At 38.4% G+C, this 24,286-nt stretch overlaps 1 protein-coding gene across 1 annotated transcript in view; it reads right to left on the bottom strand.

Moving 5' to 3' along the window:
- Positions 1-22: 22 nt before the first annotated feature.
- Positions 23-24,286, bottom strand: part of CHN2 (chimerin 2) — a 98,199-nt gene continuing 73,935 nt past the window's right edge. Inside the window, exons 6-11 of the mRNA XM_032237338.1 lie at positions 20,993-21,077; positions 11,354-11,527; positions 8,691-8,768; positions 4,169-4,306; positions 3,984-4,089; positions 23-586 (exon numbers count right to left, since the gene is read on the bottom strand). Coding sequence (XP_032093229.1) covers positions 415-586; positions 3,984-4,089; positions 4,169-4,306; positions 8,691-8,768; positions 11,354-11,527; positions 20,993-21,077 — 753 coding nt within the window. The 3' untranslated portion in view covers positions 23-414. The remainder of the gene's footprint in view (positions 587-3,983; positions 4,090-4,168; positions 4,307-8,690; positions 8,769-11,353; positions 11,528-20,992; positions 21,078-24,286) is intronic.

Raw genomic sequence — 24,286 nt, 5'->3', positions numbered from 1 at the left:
AAAAAGAGAGAACTAAAATTTGTATCAAAATGTATTTGCTACACAGATGAACTTTTACAACTTCCTGGGCTGAGAGAGTTAATTTTAATAGAAATTGAGCCAGAATAAGATTTGGGATTTAGCTGAATAGTACTTTTTTTTTGCTTCAGTGATCTAAACAAATATACAATGTTTCATTTCTTTTAATAAGTTAACTGAAGAAATCTGCAACCTTTCTACACAGGGACAAATTGGAAACAAGATAAAAGATTAGACATTTGTTTTCCTAACTTGGTGAAACATAGCTTTTACTAAATATTTTAGTGTACATTTACAAGACACATAAAATGAAACATTGCTCACAATTCTTTTCATGAGGATTTATTTGAATTTAATTTTTATCGCAGATGGTTATAAATTTAGAGCTGTGTTTGTTTAAAACAAAACATCTTCATTTTCTATTAGTATCTGCACAATTAGCTTCTGGTACCGCATATCATTGAGTGTAGCAAGAGTGCTATCTTCTGGGGGCCTCATTAAAGTAGGTCCAAACACTATCCCCAGATTTTCAGCATTCATAAAATTTTCCTTTTCATTCATGGTAATCCTATAATGGGAAGACAATATATATATATTTCTTAGAATTGCTTTTTAAAATACTAAATTTTCTTTACATGACCAATAATTCATATGCTTCCATAACCCAGCTGCCAAAATTATTTTGCTCTTTCACAGTTCCTTATACTTATTTACTTCATTACATTACAAGATCCCCCAGTATCTTGATCTTTTCATCTCTTAACTTCTGATACATCCAGTGACATCATCTAAGTGTACCACTCCAAGCAGTGTATAAGCTTCCTTATTTTCATTTATTATTCTTTTTAGTTGTTTTACTTATTCCATCCAAGAGTATAACAAAAAAATTGTCAGGTGCAGCAATGACCAGAAACACACATGATTTTCCAAGTAAACTAATTTTTTACTACTCATGCTAATGCACAGTAATCTATTCAATGAACAGCATTATTTTGACATTAGTCAAGAAACAACAGAATTCAACAGGAGTTGAGCTTAGTCCATTTGTGGTTTAAGCTGATTCCCTCTCTTAACTCCATCCCTATGTTCTCCTACACAAATAAATATGATTATTTTTCTGTCTCCTGAGTACTCTCTAGCAGTGAATTCCGTGAATTCTCAGTTCCTTACAATATCTAAGATAAAGAATGTGTAACTAAATGTTTATGCGTATGTTAATTGCTTCCATCTTAGGAGTCTTTCTTACTTTTCTTAAGTCCCTCACAGCAATAACCTGAAAGAATATGGGCCTATGTAAATATTCCCTTGATGACTATCTTGTTTTAAAGCCTTCCTGCTTCTCTCTCTCTCTTCCCCCATTTTCTACACACACACACACACACACACACACACACACACACACACAAACACACACACACACACACAGAGTCCCTGACTTACAACAATTTCTTTTGTTACAATGGCACTGAAAAATGTAACTTATGACTGTTTTTCACAGTTATGACCTTTGCAGCATCCCCATGATCATATGATCAAACTTCAGATGCTTGGCAATGGGTTCATATTTATGACTGTTGCTGTGTCCTGAGGTCACATGATCACCTTTTGCAACCTTCTCAACGGGGAAGCCTGGTTTATTTAACAACTGGGTTATTAACTTATCAACTGCAGCAGAGGTGGGTTTCAAATTTTTTTATTACTGGTTTTGTGGGCATGGCTAAGTGGGGGATATGTGACTGAGTGGCTGTGGCCAATTTGACATCACTCATGCACACTCAGTCACATGACCCCCATACCAAGCCGCGCCCACTGAACTGGCCGTGAAAATCTTTGGTATTCTGATAGAGGGAAGGGGGGAGGGGAAGAGGGGAAAAACTCCCAAAAATAGACCAGTGGAGGATTTAGAGTGTGGAAAAGCCATAGGTTTCCTAGAAGGAATAGAAGCATTCAACTTTGCAGCCTGGAAGCCATGCCTGTGTTTATAAATCTAGCGGGTGAATGTGGGGGGCAGAAAACAATGGGAAGGAAAGGGAGGTAGATAGAAAAAAATGCAGGTGGAGATGCTGGACTGTGCAAGCGTCTAGGCTGAGGGGTCACAAACAGGCAAGCACGGTAAGGCATGGCAAGGGAGGGGGAAAGCAGTGGGGATCACACCCTGGCTACCATCAGCTGCTCTCAGTAGCATGCAGAAGGTTCTAGCTACCTCACCCCACCCCAGGTTCCTCCTATTGCATTCTGTTTTCATGCCTTTGGGTGGAGGGAAACAGGCCCTGCGTAGCATCCTGGCTCTGTGCTCTGCAGCCCACTCAGGCCCTGCTTGGCTGAGCACCTCCCATCACCACCGCTCAACTTACCCATTGCAGAAATTTGATTAAGCCAAGCAGCTCCTCTGCTCCACCCGAAGGCATGAAAATGGAACGCAATAGGGCGAACCCAGGGTAAGAGCACCAGAACCTTCTGCATGCTGCTGAGGGCAGCTGGTGGTAGCCAAGGTGTGAGCCTTGCTGCTTTCTCCTCCCTCTCTGTTCCTCACCTTGCTGTGCCTGCCTGCCTGTGACCCTTCAGCCTAAACGGGCCATGGTGAGAAAGGTGAGGTGAGCAAGACAAGGTGAAGTGGGCATTTCAGACCGGCGGAGGAGACAATGAAAAGCAGCAAAAAGGAGCAAGATCTCAGCCCGGCTGAGGCGAACTTGCAAGAGGAAGAGGTAGCTGCCACAAAAGGAGAGACAGTGGTTGAATTGGCTGGGGCATAGTGGAGGCCACCTTGAGCTTCTGGAGGAAAAACATAAAATAAATCTAACAAACAAACTTTTACTACTCAGGTTGTTATGATTGGTGCAGGATCTGTTGATACAATCCAGAATTGTCTTTCTATAGCAATAGCAGTTAGACTTATATACCGCTTCATAGGGCTTTCAGCCCTGTCTAAGCGGTTTACAGAGTCAGCATATCGCCCCCACAGTCTGGGTCCTCATTTTACCCACCTCAGAAGGATGGAAGGCTGAGTCAACCCTGAGCCGGTGAGATTTGAACAGCTGAACTGCAGATAACAGTCAGCTGAAATGACTGCAGTACAGCACTTTAACCACTGCGTCACCTCGGCTCATAAATTTCTATGGGCCTTTGGGCCACAGTATTGTGACTGTAGGGCACAAGCACGCATGTGCACTCCGGGCTTTGCGATTTTCTATGGCCCCCGCTACACTCGGGGGTGTTTTGGGGGGTTGAAGCCTCCTTTCCCCCTGAGTCTGGATCGGGTGAACTTTCCTCCCTCTTGCCCTCTTGCACAGTCCAGCACCTCCACGGCATTTTTCCTATCTCCCACCCTTGTTCTCTTCCCCCCCCCCCCCCAATCACCCACTGGATTTATAAACACAGGCGTGTACTCTAGACAGTAAAGTTGAATGCTTCAATTCCTTCTAGGAAACTTATGACTTTTCCTGGCTCTGCACTCCACAGCCCACCGGTCCCTGCTTGGCTGGGTGCCTCCCATCACCACTGCTCAACTTACCCATTGCAGGAATTTGATGAAGCCAAGCGGTTTCTTGGAGAGCCCCAGATCCAAACTAAATCCGGGCATTTCCCGCTGCCACTGCCCTCTCCTCCCGCCACCACCCTCTCCAGCATGCTGCCCCCACAGGCCAGTTCGGGGATGTGACCAGCCAGCCGTCACTACTGGTTTGATGAACCACGCTCAATTACCACTACCGGTTTGCCGAAACCAGTCCGAACCGGGAGCAACCCACCTCTGAACTGAAGTGATTCACTTAATAACTATGGCAAGAAAAGTCATAAAATGGGGCAAAACTCACTTAACAAATGTTTCACTTAACAACAGAAATGTTGGCTCAATTGTGATCATAAGATGAGGTCTACCTTCACACACACATGCACGTATGCGCACACAGGAACACGCACACACATCATACGCTCAAACCCCATAAAAATAAAGCAATGTAGCTTACTTCTTGAGATGAATCATCAGGTATCTAAGAGTCTCATAATGTGCAGCAGGAAGTAACATTAACACTTCATGGACAGCTTCTAGTCTTTCATCAACATTGCAGATATCTGTGGGACACAGTAAATTTTTTTAGGGGATATTATAGCATATAAGTGATTAATAAAAGAAATCTCTCTTAATACTTACTTGCTGCCTCTATGAATTTAGAGTAAGTATCATAAGTGATAACAGGAATTGGTAAATCTCTGAAATACAGCTTTAGTGCCCCAGCAATGATATTTATGTCAGGATATATATTAGCAGACACATCTGCCTTGTCACCATCTGGAAAAACAATGAGTATCGGTTTTAAGATTATTTTTTCTGGGGGTAAAGTTAACTACTTCTTGTCATAGCCTTTCAAACACTGATAAATAGAACCATACATGCAGCCCACACACCATACTCTTGATATAAAATTATGGGAAAACAAAAGTACAGTTTTTTGATGTAATGGGGGAAATTATCAAACTGAATCTGAAATAGACTATCATTAAAAACTCTATCTACATCTTAATATATTGTTTCTGTTTTCCTTATGTTGCCTGCAATATACACAATATTATTTTTGCTGCAACTGTAGAAAAATATGTTCTTACACCACCCCCATATAGATCATAGCACTGTTGCTTATATAATATGTATTATTATTCTGATTACAACAGTGAATCTATTCCTTATGATTTCATCAATCTGTTTTTTTAAATGCCCAAGGTTGTTAATGCTTTGATTATAATGAACTGAACAATATGTTTAACAATAACACAAATTAAAAATGAGAAAAGACTGTTCAGCCTCTAGCCAAATTACATAGTTGTCATGGAAATAGAAAGGTGCAAAAATAGGATGATAGGACTTTCCTATATCAATTTCAGTAGATGTATAAGGCCACGTAGGAAGAAATTATGCTTTTAGTACTCTGGTTTAAAATCCTTTATAGCTTTAAAGCTGGAAACTAATCATTTATTGTAACTCTGTAGATAAACATAGCTAAACTTTGTTTCTGAACTAAAAGCATTCAGAATTTAACTGGCTAGCACTAGCTAATATTGTAATACTTTGTACAAGTGGAAGTTTTGAGACAGATATCAGGCTAGCCTCTCATAAAATAAAAATTAATTTTGCAGAAAGTGTTATTTCTTTTGTATATTTCCCACTTTGCTTAGGAGACTGTAAGGGTCTTTTGTATTTTTATTGGTTTACTGATTTTGCAGATTGACTCTTGGCACTAAACTTGAAGGAATACATCCACATTTCTTTCTCAACAGAAATAATGGTCATCTGGAAAAGACAAGCTATAAATTTATCATATTAGCAGATTCATTTGTAACAAAAATGAGTTGAATTAAATCCTATTATTTCCAATTCAGTGTGTTGAAATTGGAAAGCAATTATTTAAAACATTATCTGGTATAGCAGAGTGAATTTACACATTAGCATCAGGGGTGGGTTCCTGCCAGTTCTAACCTCTTCTATAGAAGAGGTTCCACAAATCTATAATGCCAGTTTCAGCTTCCTCCCCCCTCCCGTCCCTACATCATCAAGATGAAGAGCGAGAGGAAGAATTCTGGGAGTTGAAGTCCACAAGTCGTAAAGCTTTCAAGTTTGAACACTCCTGGGTTTTTTTTTCTAAAGAGTTAGGAGTGCAAGGGTCTTGTAACTTGACAGCTTTAAGACTTGTGTGCTTCAAATGCCAGAGTTTCTTAGCCAACATTTTGGTTGCTAAGCAAGAGTGCTTTTAAGTGAGTTTCACCATATTTTACAAGTTGGCCACACCCATCCAGTCACATGGCTGGCAAGCCACTCCCACCCAGTCACATGGCCAGCAAGCCACTCCCACAAAGCAGACCACACATACAGAAGAGGTTATAAATTTTTTTGAAACCCACCACTGATTAGCATCCTACTCACTGCTACTCTTATCATCACAATATTTACTTTGCTATACTAGTCTCCTCCTATTTATCTCATATTTGTACCATAGAATTGGAATTATAAAATGTTGTTTGACAGTTCTATTACTCCATAGTACAATGAATGTTAAACTGCTACAAAAGTGAAAAAAATGTTTTTTTTAAAAAAACATTGCAGCTCTACATTATCGAAGAGATGGTAAACAAAAATGGTCTATTATCCAAGCCCTCATTACAAATCAAAACCATTAACTTATTAAATAGAGATGACATTGATAGGTTGTAAAAGCAAATTATATTGCAAAAGAGCTTTAAATAAAATTAATGCATATTGTTTTGCCAATGTTTTGCTTCAAGTAAAATAGGTGTTACAGAAGAAGAAAGCTTAAAAAGCAGGAATTTCTATCCTTCATTATAGCTATTAAAGAAATTAAGTCTGGTAAAAATATTGTTCAAATTTGCTGTGTTTCTCATGAGAATTAACATCTCTAATTAATATTCTTGAGTTAGAAAGCAAGGACATGACACTTCTGTGTCTAATCAATTTTCTTTCATGAATTATGAATATGCAACTTTTTACTTATGTGAAAATTACTCTGAAAATTGGGGTTATTTTATCTTTATACATATATAATATTAAGAGAAACTGGATATGAAAAATAGTAGTGCAGGTTTAAAAAAAACAATGACAGTATGAAAGCTGCAATGCTAAAACATTGATCAGGATTCAGCAAAGGGAAGATCTCAAAAATTAGTTACAGCAACATGCAGACTGTATTTTTCTGCTGTTTTCCTCTTTTTGTAATGAATGGAAAATCTGGCTTTTTATGAATTATTTTTCTTTAAATCAAGAGTAGAATTAACGTTTGTTGGAATAGTGTATGTGTAAGCTAGAAACAAGGAATAAATGCAGCATATAAACATTTCTGAACGTGTGTGAAGTGTACAAATTAAAATTTTTATGTGTAATGGGTAATTATTGTCCAATTTGTTGCATTCATTGGTCTAGTGGTTAAGGATAGAAGCCAGGAGACTGTGATATCTAGTTCTGCCTTAGCCATGAAAGCAGGCTGGGTGACTTTGGGCCAGTCACTCTGTGTCAGCCTAAATGATCTCTCCAGGTTGTGGTGATGAAAATAGTAGATATTCGTCACCTTGACTTATTTATCAAAATACAATGTTTCCCTGAAAATATGACCTACCCAGAAATATGTCCCAGCCTGATTTTTATGTGTGCCTAATATCCCCCTGTCCCCAAAATAAGCCTTAGTGAAAGGAGATGGGTGGGCATGGCCTGCATAGGAGGCAGTGAGCGCACTCAGGCTGATAGTGTTTGGTAGCAGCTGCAGACTGCGCAGCACAGGTGAGTTGAGTACCAGTGCAAGCAGCAAGCAGAGGCAGGGGGCAGGCAGGTGATCCAGATGCGCCACGCGGGATGCAGGAAAAGATGGGATATAAATAAATAAATAAAAATAAAAATGGGCACTCTCCTTTATGTTGAACAATTGCTATATAAAGTTAATCTCTAATGTTAACTATGGCATTGATTCTCCATTTTTTTTATTTTAAGTCCCATTAATCATTTTTTAAAAAGAATATAGTCCCAGCATTACCAAAACCAAAAGGCTTTTTGCCTTTTGAAGAAAGACATTAACTATGAATAGACATTCTATTATTATATTTACTACATACAGTATTTCAAAGCTTACATTTTTAGTGAAGTACTCAGACTGTTTATTTGTAAGTCCTATCTGTGGTACATGTATGACTTGTTATAAATCATTGCACTATGCCATTTTCAGTCAACCAAAAAATACATGCCATGCATGGTATAAATCAGGTGATTTCTGCTCATTCTAATCTCTAGGATAAATTGTGTTGCTGAAATATTCACAAGACAAAGATGAATAAATACATCCATAAAATCAAATAGGTAGGAAGTATAATTGTACAATTCTCTCCTAGTAGTCGGACAACATTACATATGAAATATTTAATATGAATCAGGACAAAGAAGCAAACAAAAGCTCAGAAATTAGTAATCACAATGAGGCCACTATGAACAACTTACACAATAAGGGTTTTATATGCTCGCAGAAACAGAATTGAACAATTCAACACAGTGTGCAACTGTTGCTGTATAACATTCATTTTCATTCAGAAGAATAAACAATCATTCTTGTATTCTTACTAAGAAGTTACAAGTTACACTAAATCAAAAGTCTTGATTTTTTTAAAAATCAGAACATTATCTGTCCTTATAATTTAACCTTGTTTTATAGAAAGTGCAGAAATAGCACATGATACAGCAGTTCTAGGAAGAAGGAATTCAAGTGTGATAGAAGGTAAAAAGGTTCATTTTTGTCTACAGCAAAGCTTCATATGAGCAAGGCTGGAGGTACAAATGAGGATTCCGTTGAAATATGTACTACAGTAAAAATGCAATTTAGTTTCCTATGGTAATTCATGGTGGAACTCCAGAAAACTTAATGTAGAGCAGAATCTGGCTTTACAGTACCATTATTATTTCATTATTGTGAAATAATGAGCTCTTCTGTGTATTTTGGGATACTAGCAATTCTTTAAATAGGCTTTATTTTGATGCATTTGGTAAATGTAAGTAGAAAATAAAAGAATCATGAAATATACAACCTTTGTGAGAAGTAAAATTTACATCGTTGGTACAAAAATCTCTCAAACCTATGAGAGAGTGCAATAAAACAGTAGATGTTTCCAAAGCTAAAGAATATTGTTACCTCGATCAAAGGCCATTTTGACATCTTCAATGTGTTCAGTGAACCCTGAAACTCTGTAAATGCCTTCTGATTTCAAACCTGCAAACCAAAATTCTATCAATTGCTGTTTACAGATACGTTTTCATTCTATGTATTTCTTCTTCTTCCATATTTTCTCAAGTTAATTTGCAACTACAGTAGAACCTCTGGTCCCGAATGCTTCTGACCACAACCAAATTGGGTTCTGACCAAAAAATTCACTTTTTTTTTTCTGCAGCCAATTTTCCCTTCTGTGCCCTTTTTTTGTTTTTTGTAAGTGCTAAATTTCCAAAATTCAGTTCGGATCACAAACAAATCAGTTTGCGGCCAAAGTTATGGAATGAATTATGGTCATGACCAGAGGTTCTACTGTATCTTTTGATAGATCTTTCATTTCAAGTGGAGAGTGTGGCTTTTATTTAATTTAAAAACTTTCATTTAATTTAATAAACTACAGAATTATCTTTTGCTAGGTTAAACATAGTTTAGTGACCATTGTTTTCTTCTTTGTTTAGAAATTGCACTAAGCAGAGGTTTTCTTAGCTCTGCAATGCTTTCTAATGGACTAGTGTAGTGTAGAATTGTTGCATGTAAAATGGGTATAGTCACTGTAGATCTTGTTGCAAAATAGTGGTTGGAACTCTGTTTTAAACGTAATAAGGAAGGATCTTCAAAACTGATGGCTTGTTTCTAAAAACAATTACATTCATGAAAGGAAGTTTCATGTTCATCCTTTTTTAATAGAATCCCTTAAGCCTGAAATCTCTTAGAAGACCACAAACCATTAGCATACTCATCCTGGACCAGAAGCACATTAGCAGTCAGTATAGTTTCTGTATAAGCAGCGGTTATAAGAAGAATTGTTTTCAAGTGGCTTTTGATAGCAACTTAGCTGCCATATTTTGCCTGAGATACAGCCTCTACATCATCTTCAAGGGTAGTCTCATGCAGTGCCTACTTCAGAGGGAAAATTACAAAATAACTACTAATTATTTCTGAGGAATTACTACACCACAGAGATAAATTGACCATCCCTATGAAATGTTATCCCAATCTAAAATACCTTCCCACGCTCATTTTGAATTAAATAAAAGTTATAAACCACAGACTTCTGCAAAGTGAAAGATTTCAGGAATTGTTAACATATTTGTAATGATTCATATTTCTGTTCTTGGTTGACTTATAAGAAAAAACATTTTAAGTGATATATATCTATATCTATAAGGTAAAGGTTCATCTTGCACATATGTGCTAGTCGTTCCCAACTCTAGAGGGTGGTGCTCATCTCCATTTCAAAGCTGAAGAACCAGCACTGTCTGAAGACGTCTCCGTGATCATGTGTCTAAATGCCAAAGGCGGATGGAATGCTGTTACCTTCCCACCAAAAGTGATTCCTATTTTTCTACTCACATTTTTTACATGCTTTCGAACTTCTAGGTTGGCAGAAGCTGAGACAAGTAATGGGAGCTCACTCCATTCTAAGGATTCAAACTGCCGAATTGCTGATCTTCTGATCAACGAGCTCAGTGTCTTAGCCATTGACCTACCACATACCATCTATATCTATATATCTCTATCTCTATCTCTATATCATCCATATCTATATCCATACCTATACCTATATCCATCCATCCTTCCTTTCTTCCTTTTTCCCTCCCACCTACTTCCTTCCTTCCTTCCTTCCTTCTTTTCTTCTTTCCTTTCTTTTATTCTAGTCTAAACACTCTTAATTATAGCCTTAATATTAAGGTACATAATTATTTTGATTTTCAATTATCTTTCAATAATTTTAAATTTAATAGAAGTTTTCAAAATAAATTATTGGAAAGAAAAAAAGTAAGTATGCAAAATTATTTAAATAATTAAATAACCTATATTAGCAAATGAAAAAAATGTTTTTTAGATTTTCTAAGATAGAATAAAAACATTTCAATGCTTTTCAAAATCTATGCATCTAATTAAAGCTGTGATGTCTCCCAGCTAGAACCAGTTGCACAAGCCAAATTCACATCAATAATTTCAAGTAGCCTTTCCCAACTTGGCTCTCTCCAAATGCACTATGGCCACAAGTCTTGGAATTCCTAGTCAAAATGCTAACTAAAATTCTGGGCTACAATCTCAACCCACATTGAGACCATGATCAGGGAAGCCTGCTTTAGGAACTAAAAACAAAAGGATGCTTCTTAACCTACACTCACTAATTTGGAATTTCTGATTAAAGCCAAAATCAATTTTAGAAATTATTTTACATTAAAATTACAAATTTCCTCTTTGTCAGTTCTATATGGAGAGGTCAGATTAAAAAAGTAACAGCTTTTTAAAGCTCTAATTATTACAGTTGGAGCATTATAAATAGGAACACATTCAGACCTATTGCAAATCATCCATCTTTAACTTGAATCTAACCTCAACTTACTCAGCTGATTGAAATTTAACATATGGGTTCTTAATCTTTCACTTAGAAAAGTTTATAAAAAAATGAAAACAAAATACAAATAATAACCTTGATATATTATTTTAATCATTTTTGAAATATTATTGACTTGATTATATCTAATAATGATTTATCAAAATATGGAATGGTGTCAGAATTTCAGTAATTGAAAAATTAGAATTCTGATTAATCAAAACATAAAAAACTATACCTCTTGATTCAATTTCCCGTATGCATATGTCGACCACCATGGGTCTCTGTGCGTTGTGGGCCTTGACTAGCGTAGTGAGATCACAGCAATAGACCCGCTTGATTCTCTTAAGGTCTGGTTGGCAGTCATTGGGAACATACTTTGAACATTGCTTGTGAACATTTAATCCACAGTCTGCCGAGAAAATATTAGGGTTAGTTATTTTTTTTATTGATTGAGATAAGTGGCTATATAAATTCAATAAATAAATAGTTGACAAGAATGAAACATGGGATATAAAATTATATATATTATATTGTATATGTTTGCATCTCAAAAAATATTTTTAACATATCCTTTAGATTAAGCTAATGCTCAGAACAAACTATACTGTTATGATGCCTGGTTCTTACACAAAAGCAAAGGCATCATATCTGGCTATTACCAAAACAAGCAGCAGATAGTACACTGCCTTGAGCTTTTAATTAAACCTCATAATCTACAACTGAGACATATATGGTCTCCATGTTCCCAGTTTTGGAAAAATGTTAGACATCATTAAGTGAAAACTATATTAATTGCTACTTTTATTCAACAAGTCTTCAAGTCAATTTACATCAAAATAATATAAAACAGTTAAAATTAATTATACTTTAAAAGATCCAAATTTTAGAAAGCAACATAAAAGCCCAATAACAAAAAAATATTCAGATCTTAAATTTTTATCACTTAAACAATTATGTATAACAATTATTAATTCAACAATTTTATCACTTCAAAAATTAGTATATGTTGTAAAGACCATTCCATAACTAGACTATTGTCTATGAAGAATCTCTTTCCTTGATTATTTCCCTCTCCCTGCCTCAAATGACAAAAATGTTTTCAGGAGATCATGAAAGGAGGTTTTTAATGTAGCAACTTGCACATATTAAGTTACTGAAATGGAAGAAATTATGCAAAGTATCTATGTAGAAAAAAGTCAAAATTGTTGGAACAGTGAAATATGGGGTAATTCTAATAATTTGATAAGAAAGTTATTATTATACAATTGTATCACAGCGACCAGATGTTTCGCCGGATTTGGCATTGGTTACTAGTCGGGCCCCACCCAGGGGCCTAGGACGTCGTAACGTATTTTCGTAATATGCGTGCAGATCCAAGCAGTGCGGCTTTTTGCATTTCACTGATGGTGATTTTGTCAATTTTTAACTGTTTTAAATGTAATTCCAGTGCTTTTGGAATAGCACCCAGTGTGCCAATTACCACTGGAATTATCACTGCTGGTTTGTGCCATAGTCGTTCAATTTTGATTTTTAAGTCCTGGTATTTTGCGATTTTTTCATGTTCCTTCTCGGTGACCCTGCTATCACCTGGTATTGCGATGTCTATGATTGTGACCTTTTTCTCAACCAGTGTGATGTCTGGTGTATTATGTGCCAGTATTTTGTCCGTTTGTATATGGAAATCCCACAAGATCTTGACCATCTGATTTTCGGTGACTTTTTCAGGCTGATGTTCCCACCAGTTTGTTGCTGTTTTAATATTATAATTTTTGCACAAATTCCAATGGATCATTTGTGCTACTGAATTGTGCCGCAATTTATAATCAGTCTGCGCGATTTTTTTACAGCAGCTGAGTATGTGATCAACAGTTTCATCAGCTTCTTTGCAAAGTCTGCATTTGGCATCATCAGAGGATTTTTCGATTTTGGCCTTAATGGCATTTGTGCGGATAGCTTGTTCTTGCTCAGCCAGGATTAGTGACTCTGTTTCTTTCTTTAATGTACCTGTTGTTAACCATAACCAAGTTTGTTCACTGTCTACTTTATCTTTTATTTTTTCCAGAAATTGGCCATGCAGTGCTTTGTTCTTCCAACTCTCCATTCTTGATTTTATCACATCTTTTCTGTATTCTTGTTTCGTCTGTTGGGCCTTCAGTAGATTTTTGTTCTTTACTTCGATTAATAGATGTTCTTGACTTTCTTTTAAATAATCAGCCAGTGCATGTTTTTCTTCTTCAACTGTTTGCTTCACTTGTAATAATCCTCTGCCACCTGATTTTCGGAGCAGGTACAGTCTATCAGTATCACCACGTGGATGTAAACTGTAGTGCATTGTCATTAGTTTCCTGGTTTTTCGGTCCAAAATGTCCAAATCAGCTTGTGTCCAGTTAACTATACCAGCTGTGTATCTTATAACTGGTATTGCCCAGGTATTTATGGCCTTGATTGTATTTCCACCATTCAATTTAGATTTCAAAATTTTCCTAACTCTGTTGATGTACTCTCACCTGACAATAGTTTTTACTTCTCCATGCTTGATGTTATCCAACTGCAGAATGCCTAAGTATTTGTAGGCTTCATTTTCGTTGCATTTAATTAGTTGGCCATTTCAATTCCCTCACATGCAGTGATTTTGCCCCTTTTTATGGATACAGTGACACATTTTTCCATGCCAAACTGCATTGAAATATCAGTGCTGAATACTCGGACTGTGTTTGTCAATGATTGGATTTTTATTTCTGACTTTCCATAGAGTTTCAAATCATCCATACATAAATGCAAAAATTTTTCAGCTTCTTTGGCTGTTTGGTAGCCTAATTTCATTTTTTTTAAGATTACTGATAGTGGGATCATTGCGATGATAAAGAGAAGAGGTGAAAGTGAATCACCCTGGAAAATTCCTCGCTTTATTTATTATTATTATTATTATTATTATTATTATTATTATTATTATTATTTAATGGATTTATAGGCCGCCCAATTCCGGAGGACTCCAGGCAGCTTACAAAACAAAGAAAATAATTAGTAAAAATACAAGAAGACAATTTAAAAACATCACCATGCACCCAATCTAATCGGGGCTGGACCTCAGTAATGAGGTCAACAGCCCCAGGTCTGCCAGAATAGCCAGGTTTTAATGGCTTTTTGGAAGCCATGAGAGTGGGTAAGGTCCGGATCTCTGGGGCTGGTTCATTCCATAGGGTCGGAGCGGCCACAGAGAAGGCCCTCCTCTGGGGAGCTGCCAGCCGACACTGCCTGGCTGATGGCACCTGAAGGAGGCCCACCCTGTGCGATCTCACCGGCCATTGGGAGGTATGCGGCAGTAGGCGATCTCGCAGGTATCCTGGTCCTAAGCCATGTAGGGCTTTAAAGATAATGACCAGCACGTTGAATTGTGATCGGAGACCAATAGGAAGCCAGTGCAGCTCGCAGAGGATAGGTGTAATGTGGGTGTATCTTGGTACACCCAATATCGCTCGCGTGGCTGCTTTCTGGACTAATTGTAGTCTCTGAATGCTTTTTAGGGGCAGCCTCATGTAGAGCGCATTACAGTAGTCTAGCCTTGAGGTGACGAGGGCATGAGTGACCATTTGATGTGCCTCCCAGTCCAAATAAGGCCAAAACTGATGCACCAGGCGAACCTGGGCAAAGGCCCCCCTGGTCACAGCTGACAGATGGTGTTCCAATGTCAGCTGTGGATCCAGGAGAACCCCTAAGTTGTGGGCCCTCTCTGAGGGGTGTAAATTCTCACCCCTCAGGATTAAGGATGGATTATCTGGACTGTCTTTTGGGGGCAACTTCCACAGCCACTCGGTCTTGTCAGGATTGAGTGCAAGTTTGTTCACTCCCATCCAGATCCTGACAGCTTCCAGGGATCGGCACATCACGTCCACCGCTACACTGAGCTGGCATGAGGTGGAGAGATACAATTACGTATCGTCCACATATTGATGGTATTTAATCCCGTGCTGATGAATGATCTTACCCAGCAGCTTCATGTAGATGTTAAATAGGAGGGGGGACAGGACCGAACCCTGCGGCACACCACAGGGTTCGGTCCTAGGGGCCTAGGGGTCGACCTTTGCCCCCCAACCAACACCGACTGCGACCTGTCGGAGAGGTAAGAGGAGAACCACCGTAAAACGGTGCCTCCCACTCCCACCTCCTCCAGCCATCGCAGAAGGATACCATGGTCAGTGGTATCAAAGTCCGCTGAGAGGTCAAGGAGGACCAGGATAGAGGAATATCCCCATCCCTGGCCCGCCAGAGATCATCTGTCAGTGTGACCAAAGTGGTTTCGGTGCTGTACTCAGGCCTGAAACCAGACTGAAAGCAATCTAGATAAGCTGTTTCATCCAAGGTCCATCGGAGTTGAAAGGCCACCACCTTCTCGACAACCTTCCCCAAAAAAGGAAGGTTGGAGACAGGACGGTAGTTCTTAAGAATAGCAGGGTCTAGAGAAGGCTTCTTGAGGAGGGGTCTTACACCGCTTCCTTCAAAGATTGCGGGAAAGATCCCTCCTGTAAAGAGGCGTTTGTAATCATCTGGAGCCAGTCTCATGTTACCTCCCTGCTGGTCGAAACCAGACAGGAGGGGCACGGATCCAGTAAACAGGTGGAGGCACTCATTGCTCCCATGGCCTTGTCCACTTCCTCAGGGGTGACAAGCTCGAACTCATTCCAGGAAATCTGATCAAGACTTTCCCTCAGCATTTCTGCTGGTACTGACCAAGTGACGTCCAGGTCTGCTCGAATCTGAGTAATTTTGTCCGACAGAAACTGAGCGAATTCCTCAGCCCTTTTCTGCAAGGGTTCCCCCGCATCCTCACCCTTCAAGAGGGAGTGGGTTACCCTAAACTGGGCGGCTGGGCGAGATTCCGTGGACGCAATAAGAGCAAAAAAATGTGCACATTTTGCCGCCCATATCGCCACTAAATAAGTCTTAATAAAGGCTCTTAAGTGTCCGGTCGGATTCGGAGTTACTAGCCCTCCAGCGTCGCTCTAGGCATCTCTTTTGGCGCTTCATCTCCCGGAATTCCTCGGTAAACCAAGGTGCCCTCCTGGATTCCCTGCTACGGAGAGGCCGCAAAGGCGCAATCCGATCCAGCGCCTCAGTCACCGCAGCATTTCAGGCAGTAACCAAGGACTCTGTCAGATTGTGGGCAAGGGAGTCAAGTATCTCTCCAAGCTCCTTCTGAAATCCCAACAGGTCCATCAGGCGCCTGGGACGGAACCACTTAATCAGCTCCACCTCCCTGCAATGGGGGAGTAGCTTCCCAAAGTCAAGCCTCAGCAAGAAGTGATCTGACCATGACAAGGGCGAGATCTCTATTCCCCTTAATTCAAGATCACGTCTCCACTGTCCCGAGAGAAATACGAGGTTGATCGTGTGTCCCGCTCTATGAGTCGGACCCTGAGTCCATGGTTGTCATGGAAGCCATGAACTCCTGAGCCCCGTCAGAGTGTTCGCCCACAGATGGCAGGTTAAAGTCCCCCAGTACCATTAGTCTGGGGAACTCCACCGCTAACCTGGCTACTGTCTCTAGGAGTGCAGGCAGCGCTGTTGTGATGCAGCTGGGAGGTAGATACGTCAGAAACAAGCCCAATTGAACCCCTAGGTCCAACTTCAAGAGAAGAGACTCACACCCCACAATCTCTGGAGCAGGGATCCTGTGAGGAACTAATGACTTTTGGATAATAACTGCCACTCCCCCACCCCTTCTCTTGTGTGGTGGTTAGTGGGGCACCTGGAACCCTTCTGGGCATATTTCTGAGAGGGGGACTCCTCCCTCATGGCCCAACCAGGTTTCAGTAATACATGCCAGGTCTGCCCCCTCGTAATCATAGCTGGATGCATACAATATCAGAATTACATTCAATGGACTAATATCACTCTTGATATAAAATTAGTGAACATATTCAAAAATAGACTATGGAAGCCATATGATATTTTAAAGTGATTAGTTGAAATTAAATTTAGACAAAACACATGTGGAGTCAGTAAATAGGATGGTAGACTTGAAGACTGAAGTCAGCTTGTCTTTGTTGCATTCTTCATGAAAGAGAAGAACCCAAGTGTAAGAGGGCTCTTAATTTTCAGCTGTCACTGGATATATGAGACAGCTGCAAAAACTCCACAAAAGTGTACATCTGAGCTAAAAATTGGTTTTACAGCTAAGAAAAGAAAAGGAGTAAACAGTACTGTTAGCAAAGGGAGTTGACCTGATCTGGAGGCAAAAAATAAACATTATGTTTATAGCAATATTATGATTCTCCCTTTTTTCTTTATTAAAGGAAATTATGGAGCTTTTTCAGGACAAAGGAAGAAAGGATATTTTCATTCTTGTCACTCTTCTATAAATGTCAGAGTACTAAAAAGAAGCGGAGATCTTTCCATAGGAAAAATAGTATGGGGAAAAGTTTGGGATTCTTATGTGTGTATCTATGCACAATAAAGAGAAAATCAATATATGTAAGTCAAATATGTAAGTATGGTAAATAACTTACCTTACATTAGATCCACTTATAATTTGAGGATCCTGCACTCCTTGCCCATAAAACTAGGTGGAAACAGCTTAAGCATGCAATCTTATGCCTTTATATCTAGAAATAAGCTCACTGATTTCAATGACTCTTAATTTGTAAGATTGATTTGTAAGATTGTATTTAATTTCCTTAGTGAACGTTGGGATAAAATATCTCCTATACATTTGCAGGAAAAGGTCTGGTGTATTAATGAGGGGGATTCCCATCTGAAAATCCTGGGATACCTTCAGATATATCATTGCATTGTTTATTGATTGATGGAGAGTTATCATATTAACTAATTATTTAAAATAATAATAATATGAAACAATTTTTTGTCCCAGGACAAAAGTGGAGTGTGGCTTTTAGCTCAGAAAATCTATGTCGCACATAATAATAGTTCAAAATAATTGTAAGAGGCAGATTACATAGTGCAATAAAACATTTAACGCAATCAAAGAACAACATTTGTCTGTCCCAGGACCTTGTGAAGGACTAGATATGATAAAAATGCCAAATCCAGTCTAAACATTTGACTGACAATGTAACTAACCATAATAATAATACAGTGTTTATATGAGCACATGAAACATGGTCCATTCACTTGAACTTTAAAAAATGGTTTTACATCCATAAGTAAAATTTATATTTTTAGTCCAATACCATCTAATGTATTATTACTTTGTTAAATCTAAACAAACCTGCCCACCATAAGAATTCTCACTAGAAAGTTGTTTGCCTTTTTAGAGTTAATATTAGAAATTCATTAATCAGAACATTACATTTTGCATGAAAGAAATATATTATTTCTGAAGTTATACTTTTAAAATAATAAACCCAGAAATACATAGTATATTTAATACATTTATTTCTATTCCCATACATAGAAAACAATTTATCATATCCTAAGATGATGTAATACTTCACTCCTCCTCTCCTAATAGCATCTGGATATTTTGGGATACAAATATTTAATTAGGAATTTTGGAATTTGTAAATTCTACCACATCTGCAGCTGTAACTATTGGCACTATGTATAAGTGTATTTATTTAACCTCAACCCTAACCCTATTGATTTACAATTGATTTACAATAACACAAGGCAGTGACCACTGCTAACATTTCTTCGTCCTATTTTCCCCAAAGCAATGCTGTGAGATGAGTAGGCCTGATAGGGGGTGAGTCACACAGCCAAATTCACACAGACAGCTTTCATGGCCAAGGGAAGACTAGAACTCACAATCACTCAACTTCTAGCCTGGGCACCTAATTACTAGACCTGTTCAGTTAATCAGAAATCTCAATCTCTCTCCCTCTCTCTCCACTCCCTCCCTCCCTCCCTCCCTTTCCTTTATAAGCATATTATTTTTAATAAGATGAAGAGACTCAGTTAAATTGTGAGAAAAGGAAGAAATATGTAATGCCATTATTATGATTACATTTTTATGTCAGGAAAGCCCTCCATGACTATAGCAACATAGCCAAATCTGACTATGAGCCACCTTGTTTTAGTGGGAATGTCAAAGGAAATGGCAACTCTTTATTATTTTGTTTGATCTCAATAAAGATAGCAATTTTGGACTGGTTCATTCTTGAGTTCCAGTTCTATAGATAAGACTAGAAATTGTTAAAAAAACTATCAGGGATGAAGAAATCGCAACTACTTTTGAATTCCTGCAAGAAAACAAGTACAGGTTGTACTGTTGGATACCATTCATTTAGTAACCGTTGAAAATTATAATGGCACTGAAATTGGTGACTTGCAACTGGTCCATCCCACAGTCAGATGATCAAAATTTGGGTTATGGCCAACTGGCATATATTTACAATGACTGCAGGTCATGTGATTGTCACTTGCAACCTTCTCAGCTAACTTCTAACCAGAGAAGTCTATAAAAGAAGCCAGATTCACTTAACAACCATGTAAAATCAAGTGCAACTCATTTAACAACCACCTTATGCCAAGTGTGGTCAAATCTATGGTTATAAACACATATCCATAAGATTGCTAGTTCTGATTTAGAGAGTTTTATCTTTGGGAGAAGAAATGTTTTACCTTTGGAACTGGACCTGACCTATTAAGATTTAATTAATATATAATGTTCAGTAGATGTTCTCATTTAGCTACATGGCATATAAAGCTTTATCTTTTAATTCTTTTTACATAAGACCAAAGGTAGTATTCAGCAGGTTCTGACCAGTTCTGGAGAAATGGTAATGGAAATTTTGAATAGTTCAGAGAACTGGTAAATACCACTTCTGACTTGCCCCATCCCCATCTACTCTCTGCCTCCCATATCCCAGCTGATTGAGAGGAAATGGGGTTTTTGCAGTAACCTTCCTCTGGAGTGGTGTCGGAATGGACGTTTCAGTATCCTTCCCTGCCATGCCCACTAAGCCATGCCATTCCACACCACCAAGCCACATTCACAGAACAAGTAGTAAAAAAAATTGAATCCCAACATTTCATAAGACATGAGAAAAACTACTATTGGTTGATTCTGGATATCTGTAGGTATTTCAATACCAATGTGGAAATATCTCAAACAGTATGCCAGCACTTAGAAGCCAAAAAAACAGTTTTACTTTTATTGTACTTTGGAAATCTCAGGATAAATAATCCAAATATATTTTAAGCAAATTTCTGATATGGTTTAACTTAAAATCCCATAAGAAACAATGTTGCTTTCTTTATCATTAAAAATCTTCTATAAAAAGAAGAGAAAACAAGAGAGATAGAGGAAGAAATCTAGTTGGGTAGCTGACTGCGTGAAATGGATATATCTGTTTTGATGTAGCTATCATTCTTACCTTATTCAAGTTGGATTTGCATTGAATTGGACTTGGATCAGAGGTGGGTTGCTACCGGTTTGCACTGGTTTGGACAAACTGGTAGTGGCAAATGGGACTGGGTTGCCAAACCGGTAGGGATGGCAGGCTGGCCATGTCCCCAAACTGGTTACCCGGTCACCCATGCCGTTGCCGACAAGTTTTTTTTGTAATTTTATAATATTCTGTGCATGTGCAGAACAATTTACAGACAATTGCACATGCACAATGCATTGCGAGTACGCATGAGCGAAGCGAACAGCGCACGTGCAAAGTAAACTGGCAGTAATTCTGACTTGAATGAGAGAGAGTAACTGTCTCAAAGTCAACCTGCTGGCTTTCATGACTATGGTGGGAATAGAACTTACAATCTCCTAGTTTCTAGCCTGATGCCTTAACCATGAGATCAAATTAGCTTTTATAGGTTGGCTCTCAACACTCGTTATGGTAATTTCAAAGATATTTATATTTCTATTTTTTTAAATAAAGCACGATCTGGATAACATAGTATTCATAATTACCTGAACATCTTACACCCTGAGCAATGAGTCCCCACATGAAATTGGCACAGTATTCGCACCAGTGTGGACCCCGAAATGTGTGGACCTGTAAAAGAAATGAGAAACAAAATCCAAGGTCACTGAGTGGCAGATGGCCTAGCAGATGGAATATGAAGAAACAGAAACAACAATGGATTTAATTAAGAACAAATGTACTTGATGGTTAGCTCTGTTCCAAGGACTCAGGATAATGAGTCAAGGGGAAAAAGATTGTATGAGCATCAGAATTTTCATTCATGTCATAGGCAAAATTAATTATTTTGCATGAAATAAATGAGTTATATTGTTTGACACATTGATTCTGGCATGTGTGGGGTGGGGGTTGAAATTTAGCTTAATGAGCTATAATATAAAAAGGTAAAGGTTCCCTCGCTCATATGTGCTAGTTGTTCCTGACTCTAGGGGGCAGTGCTCCTCTCCGTTTCAAAGCCAAAGAGCCAGTGCTGTCCAAAGAGGTCTCCGTGGTCGTGTGGCTGGCATGACTAAATGCCAAAGGCACACAGAACACTGTTACCTTCCCACCAAAGGTGGTCCCTATTTTTCTACTTGCATTTTTTACATGCTTTCAAATTGCTAGGTTGGAAGAAGCTGGGACAAGTAACAGGAGCTCACCACATTATGCGGCACTAGGGATTCGAACCACTGAACTTGATCGACAAGCTCAGTGTCTTAGCCACTGAGCCATGGTGTCCTTGACTTATAATATAGAAATACCCAAATTCAGACTCTGGCAATTATGGATGTTGTTGCTAATAAATAAGCACAGATAGTCCTAGCTTAGCAATCATTCATTCAGCAACAAGTTGGAGTTATTATGATACCGAAGAAGGAGACTTATGACTAGTCCTCAAATCTCCTGTTGCAGTGTCTCCACAGCAGTGATGAGTTTCAAAAAGTTTTAGAACCTCTTCTGTAGGTGTGGCCTGCTTTGTGGGAGTGGCTTGCTGGCCATGTGAGTGGGTAGGAGTAGCTTGCCAGCCATGCGACTGGGTGGGAGTGGTTTGCCAGCCATGTGACTGGGTGGGCGTGACCAACTTATAAAATGTGGTGAAACTTACTTTTTTTTAAAAAAAAATCTTTATTAGTTATACATTTTTTAAAGAGTAAAACATACAAATACAAATACAATTTTAAACATACAACCCCCCCTCCCCCCCGCGGTGACAGTCATTCACAGCCCAACTTTTTTTTTCCTTCCTCATTGTTAGGTCTCTAAGCCACATCTTCTCATTACAAAATTCAGGGATCTATTACAATACCCATGTTCACTTTTAACTTTCCCCGTTTTAAGTCCCTGCTGTTCTCCTTGTCGCCCACATATACCATAAGTTCCAGCTAAGGTAATGTTCCGTTTCTCCTTTGTCCCTCAGCCAACCCATCATTCTGTCCATTTCTGCACATTCATAGATCTTTTTAATTATACTTAACAACGCTCTTAGCAACCAAAATATTGGCTCAGAAACTCTGGCATTTGAAGCACGCAAGTCTTAAGGCTGTCAAGTTACAAGACCCTTGCACCCCTAACCCTTTAGGAAAAAAACCCCAGGGGTCTTCAAACTTGACAGCTTTAAGACTTATGGACTTCAACTCCCAGAATTCCTCCTCTTGCTCTTCATCTTGATGATATGCAGACGGGCGGGGGGAGGGAGTTGGAACCAGTTCTAAACGGCACTGTAGATTTCTGGAACCTCTTTTATAGAAGAGGTTAAAACTGGCAGGAACTCACCCCTGCTCCACAGTCACAATAATTGGGAATTGGGTGCTTGACAACCAGCATGGTCACAGTGTCCCATCATCACAGGATTGACCATTGCAACCTTCACTGCTCCAAAAAACAAAAATCATTGTGAAGCTGGCAATAAATTGTAAGTTGCAGTTGTGTTATGTCATGCTTGACAACTGCATGATTCACTTAACAACTGCAACTGGAACTGACATCATCAGTTGGCATGATCACATTGTATTGTAACTATGTCACTGACCAACATTCCAATTTTGATTGCTAGCTGAAGACTATTTGTAGTAGGATGCTCAGTGCAATGTAAATATGCTGAAGAGATGAGTCAAGAAGCCATCTCAACATACTAAACAACATTTATATAGTATTCAATCTTCCTTTTTGAGCGAAAGTTGTTGAGAAAATGGTTGTGCAACAGCTTTGGAGGATTTTGGATAAAATGGATTATCTTGATCCCTTTCAGATGAGTTTCAGACCAGGGTATGCGATGGAGATGGCATTGGTCATCCTTCTGGATGACCTCTTTTTGGAAAGGGACAAAGAGATCTATCTTTGCTTACTTGATTATTCAGTGGCTTTCAAAACCATCAATTGTGGTATTCTTCTGGACACACTTCAAGGGTTGTAGTTGTTTGCACTGAATTGTGCTGGTTCTCTTACTTCCTCCCGAACTGTGTTAGTTAGGAGTGAAAAAAACTGCTCTTAGCCCCTACTGTGTCATCATTTCCCCCTCCCAAGATGATTACTCCAACCCTGTGGGCTTTTTGGAAGGTCCTTAAAACCTGGTTCTGTCATTGGACTGAAAAAATGTAGCCCATAAATAGCTGTTTCTGGGTATAAGCTCAGAATCACAACTATGTTTTTGTTTTATTACAGCTTAAACTTTTAACTATTTTAATGGGTTTGTTTTTAATTATTTTGATTGTTTTTTAATTTTGTGCACCTCTTGAAGCACAAGTATGAAATGGACAGCTATATAAATTTAATGAATGAATGAACCTGGTGTCCTACAACTATAAAACTCCATGCTTGCTGAGAATGCTATGTATAATAGTTCAGAAAGTCTGGAAGATGCATAGTAGAATCAGATAGAATTGTACTTATTATTAAAGTCAGAGTGTACATAGTTGTTGGCTTCATGTCAACCATCAGACCTAAATGGTTTACTTCTAGTTAACAGTTGCCATGAAAAATAGATGCTGAGGCCAAATTTACACAATCCACAAAGATGGTAAAGCAGACAACTACACACAGGTATGCAAGGGGAATATATTTTCCAATATTTTTAGTAAAAAATATATCTGCCAATAAATAACAACAGAAGCAGCACTGGGACATTGTTTGTTTTTTCTCCATGGAAAAATAAGATTTCTGACTTTCATTAAATTACTATACTATAATAAATAATCTGGTCCTCATACATGTAATGATTGTACTATATAATCCAATGTATACAAAATGCATCATACAACAAGAAGGTGGATAAGACATTCAAAAGTCATATATTAAGGAATGCT

The sequence above is a fragment of the Thamnophis elegans genome, chromosome Z (assembly GCF_009769535.1).
Source record: "Thamnophis elegans isolate rThaEle1 chromosome Z, rThaEle1.pri, whole genome shotgun sequence".
Classification (NCBI taxonomy): domain Eukaryota; kingdom Metazoa; phylum Chordata; class Lepidosauria; order Squamata; family Colubridae; genus Thamnophis; species Thamnophis elegans.
The sequence above is the reverse complement of the archived record's forward strand: the minus strand, read 5'-3'. Positions and strand labels throughout refer to the sequence as shown.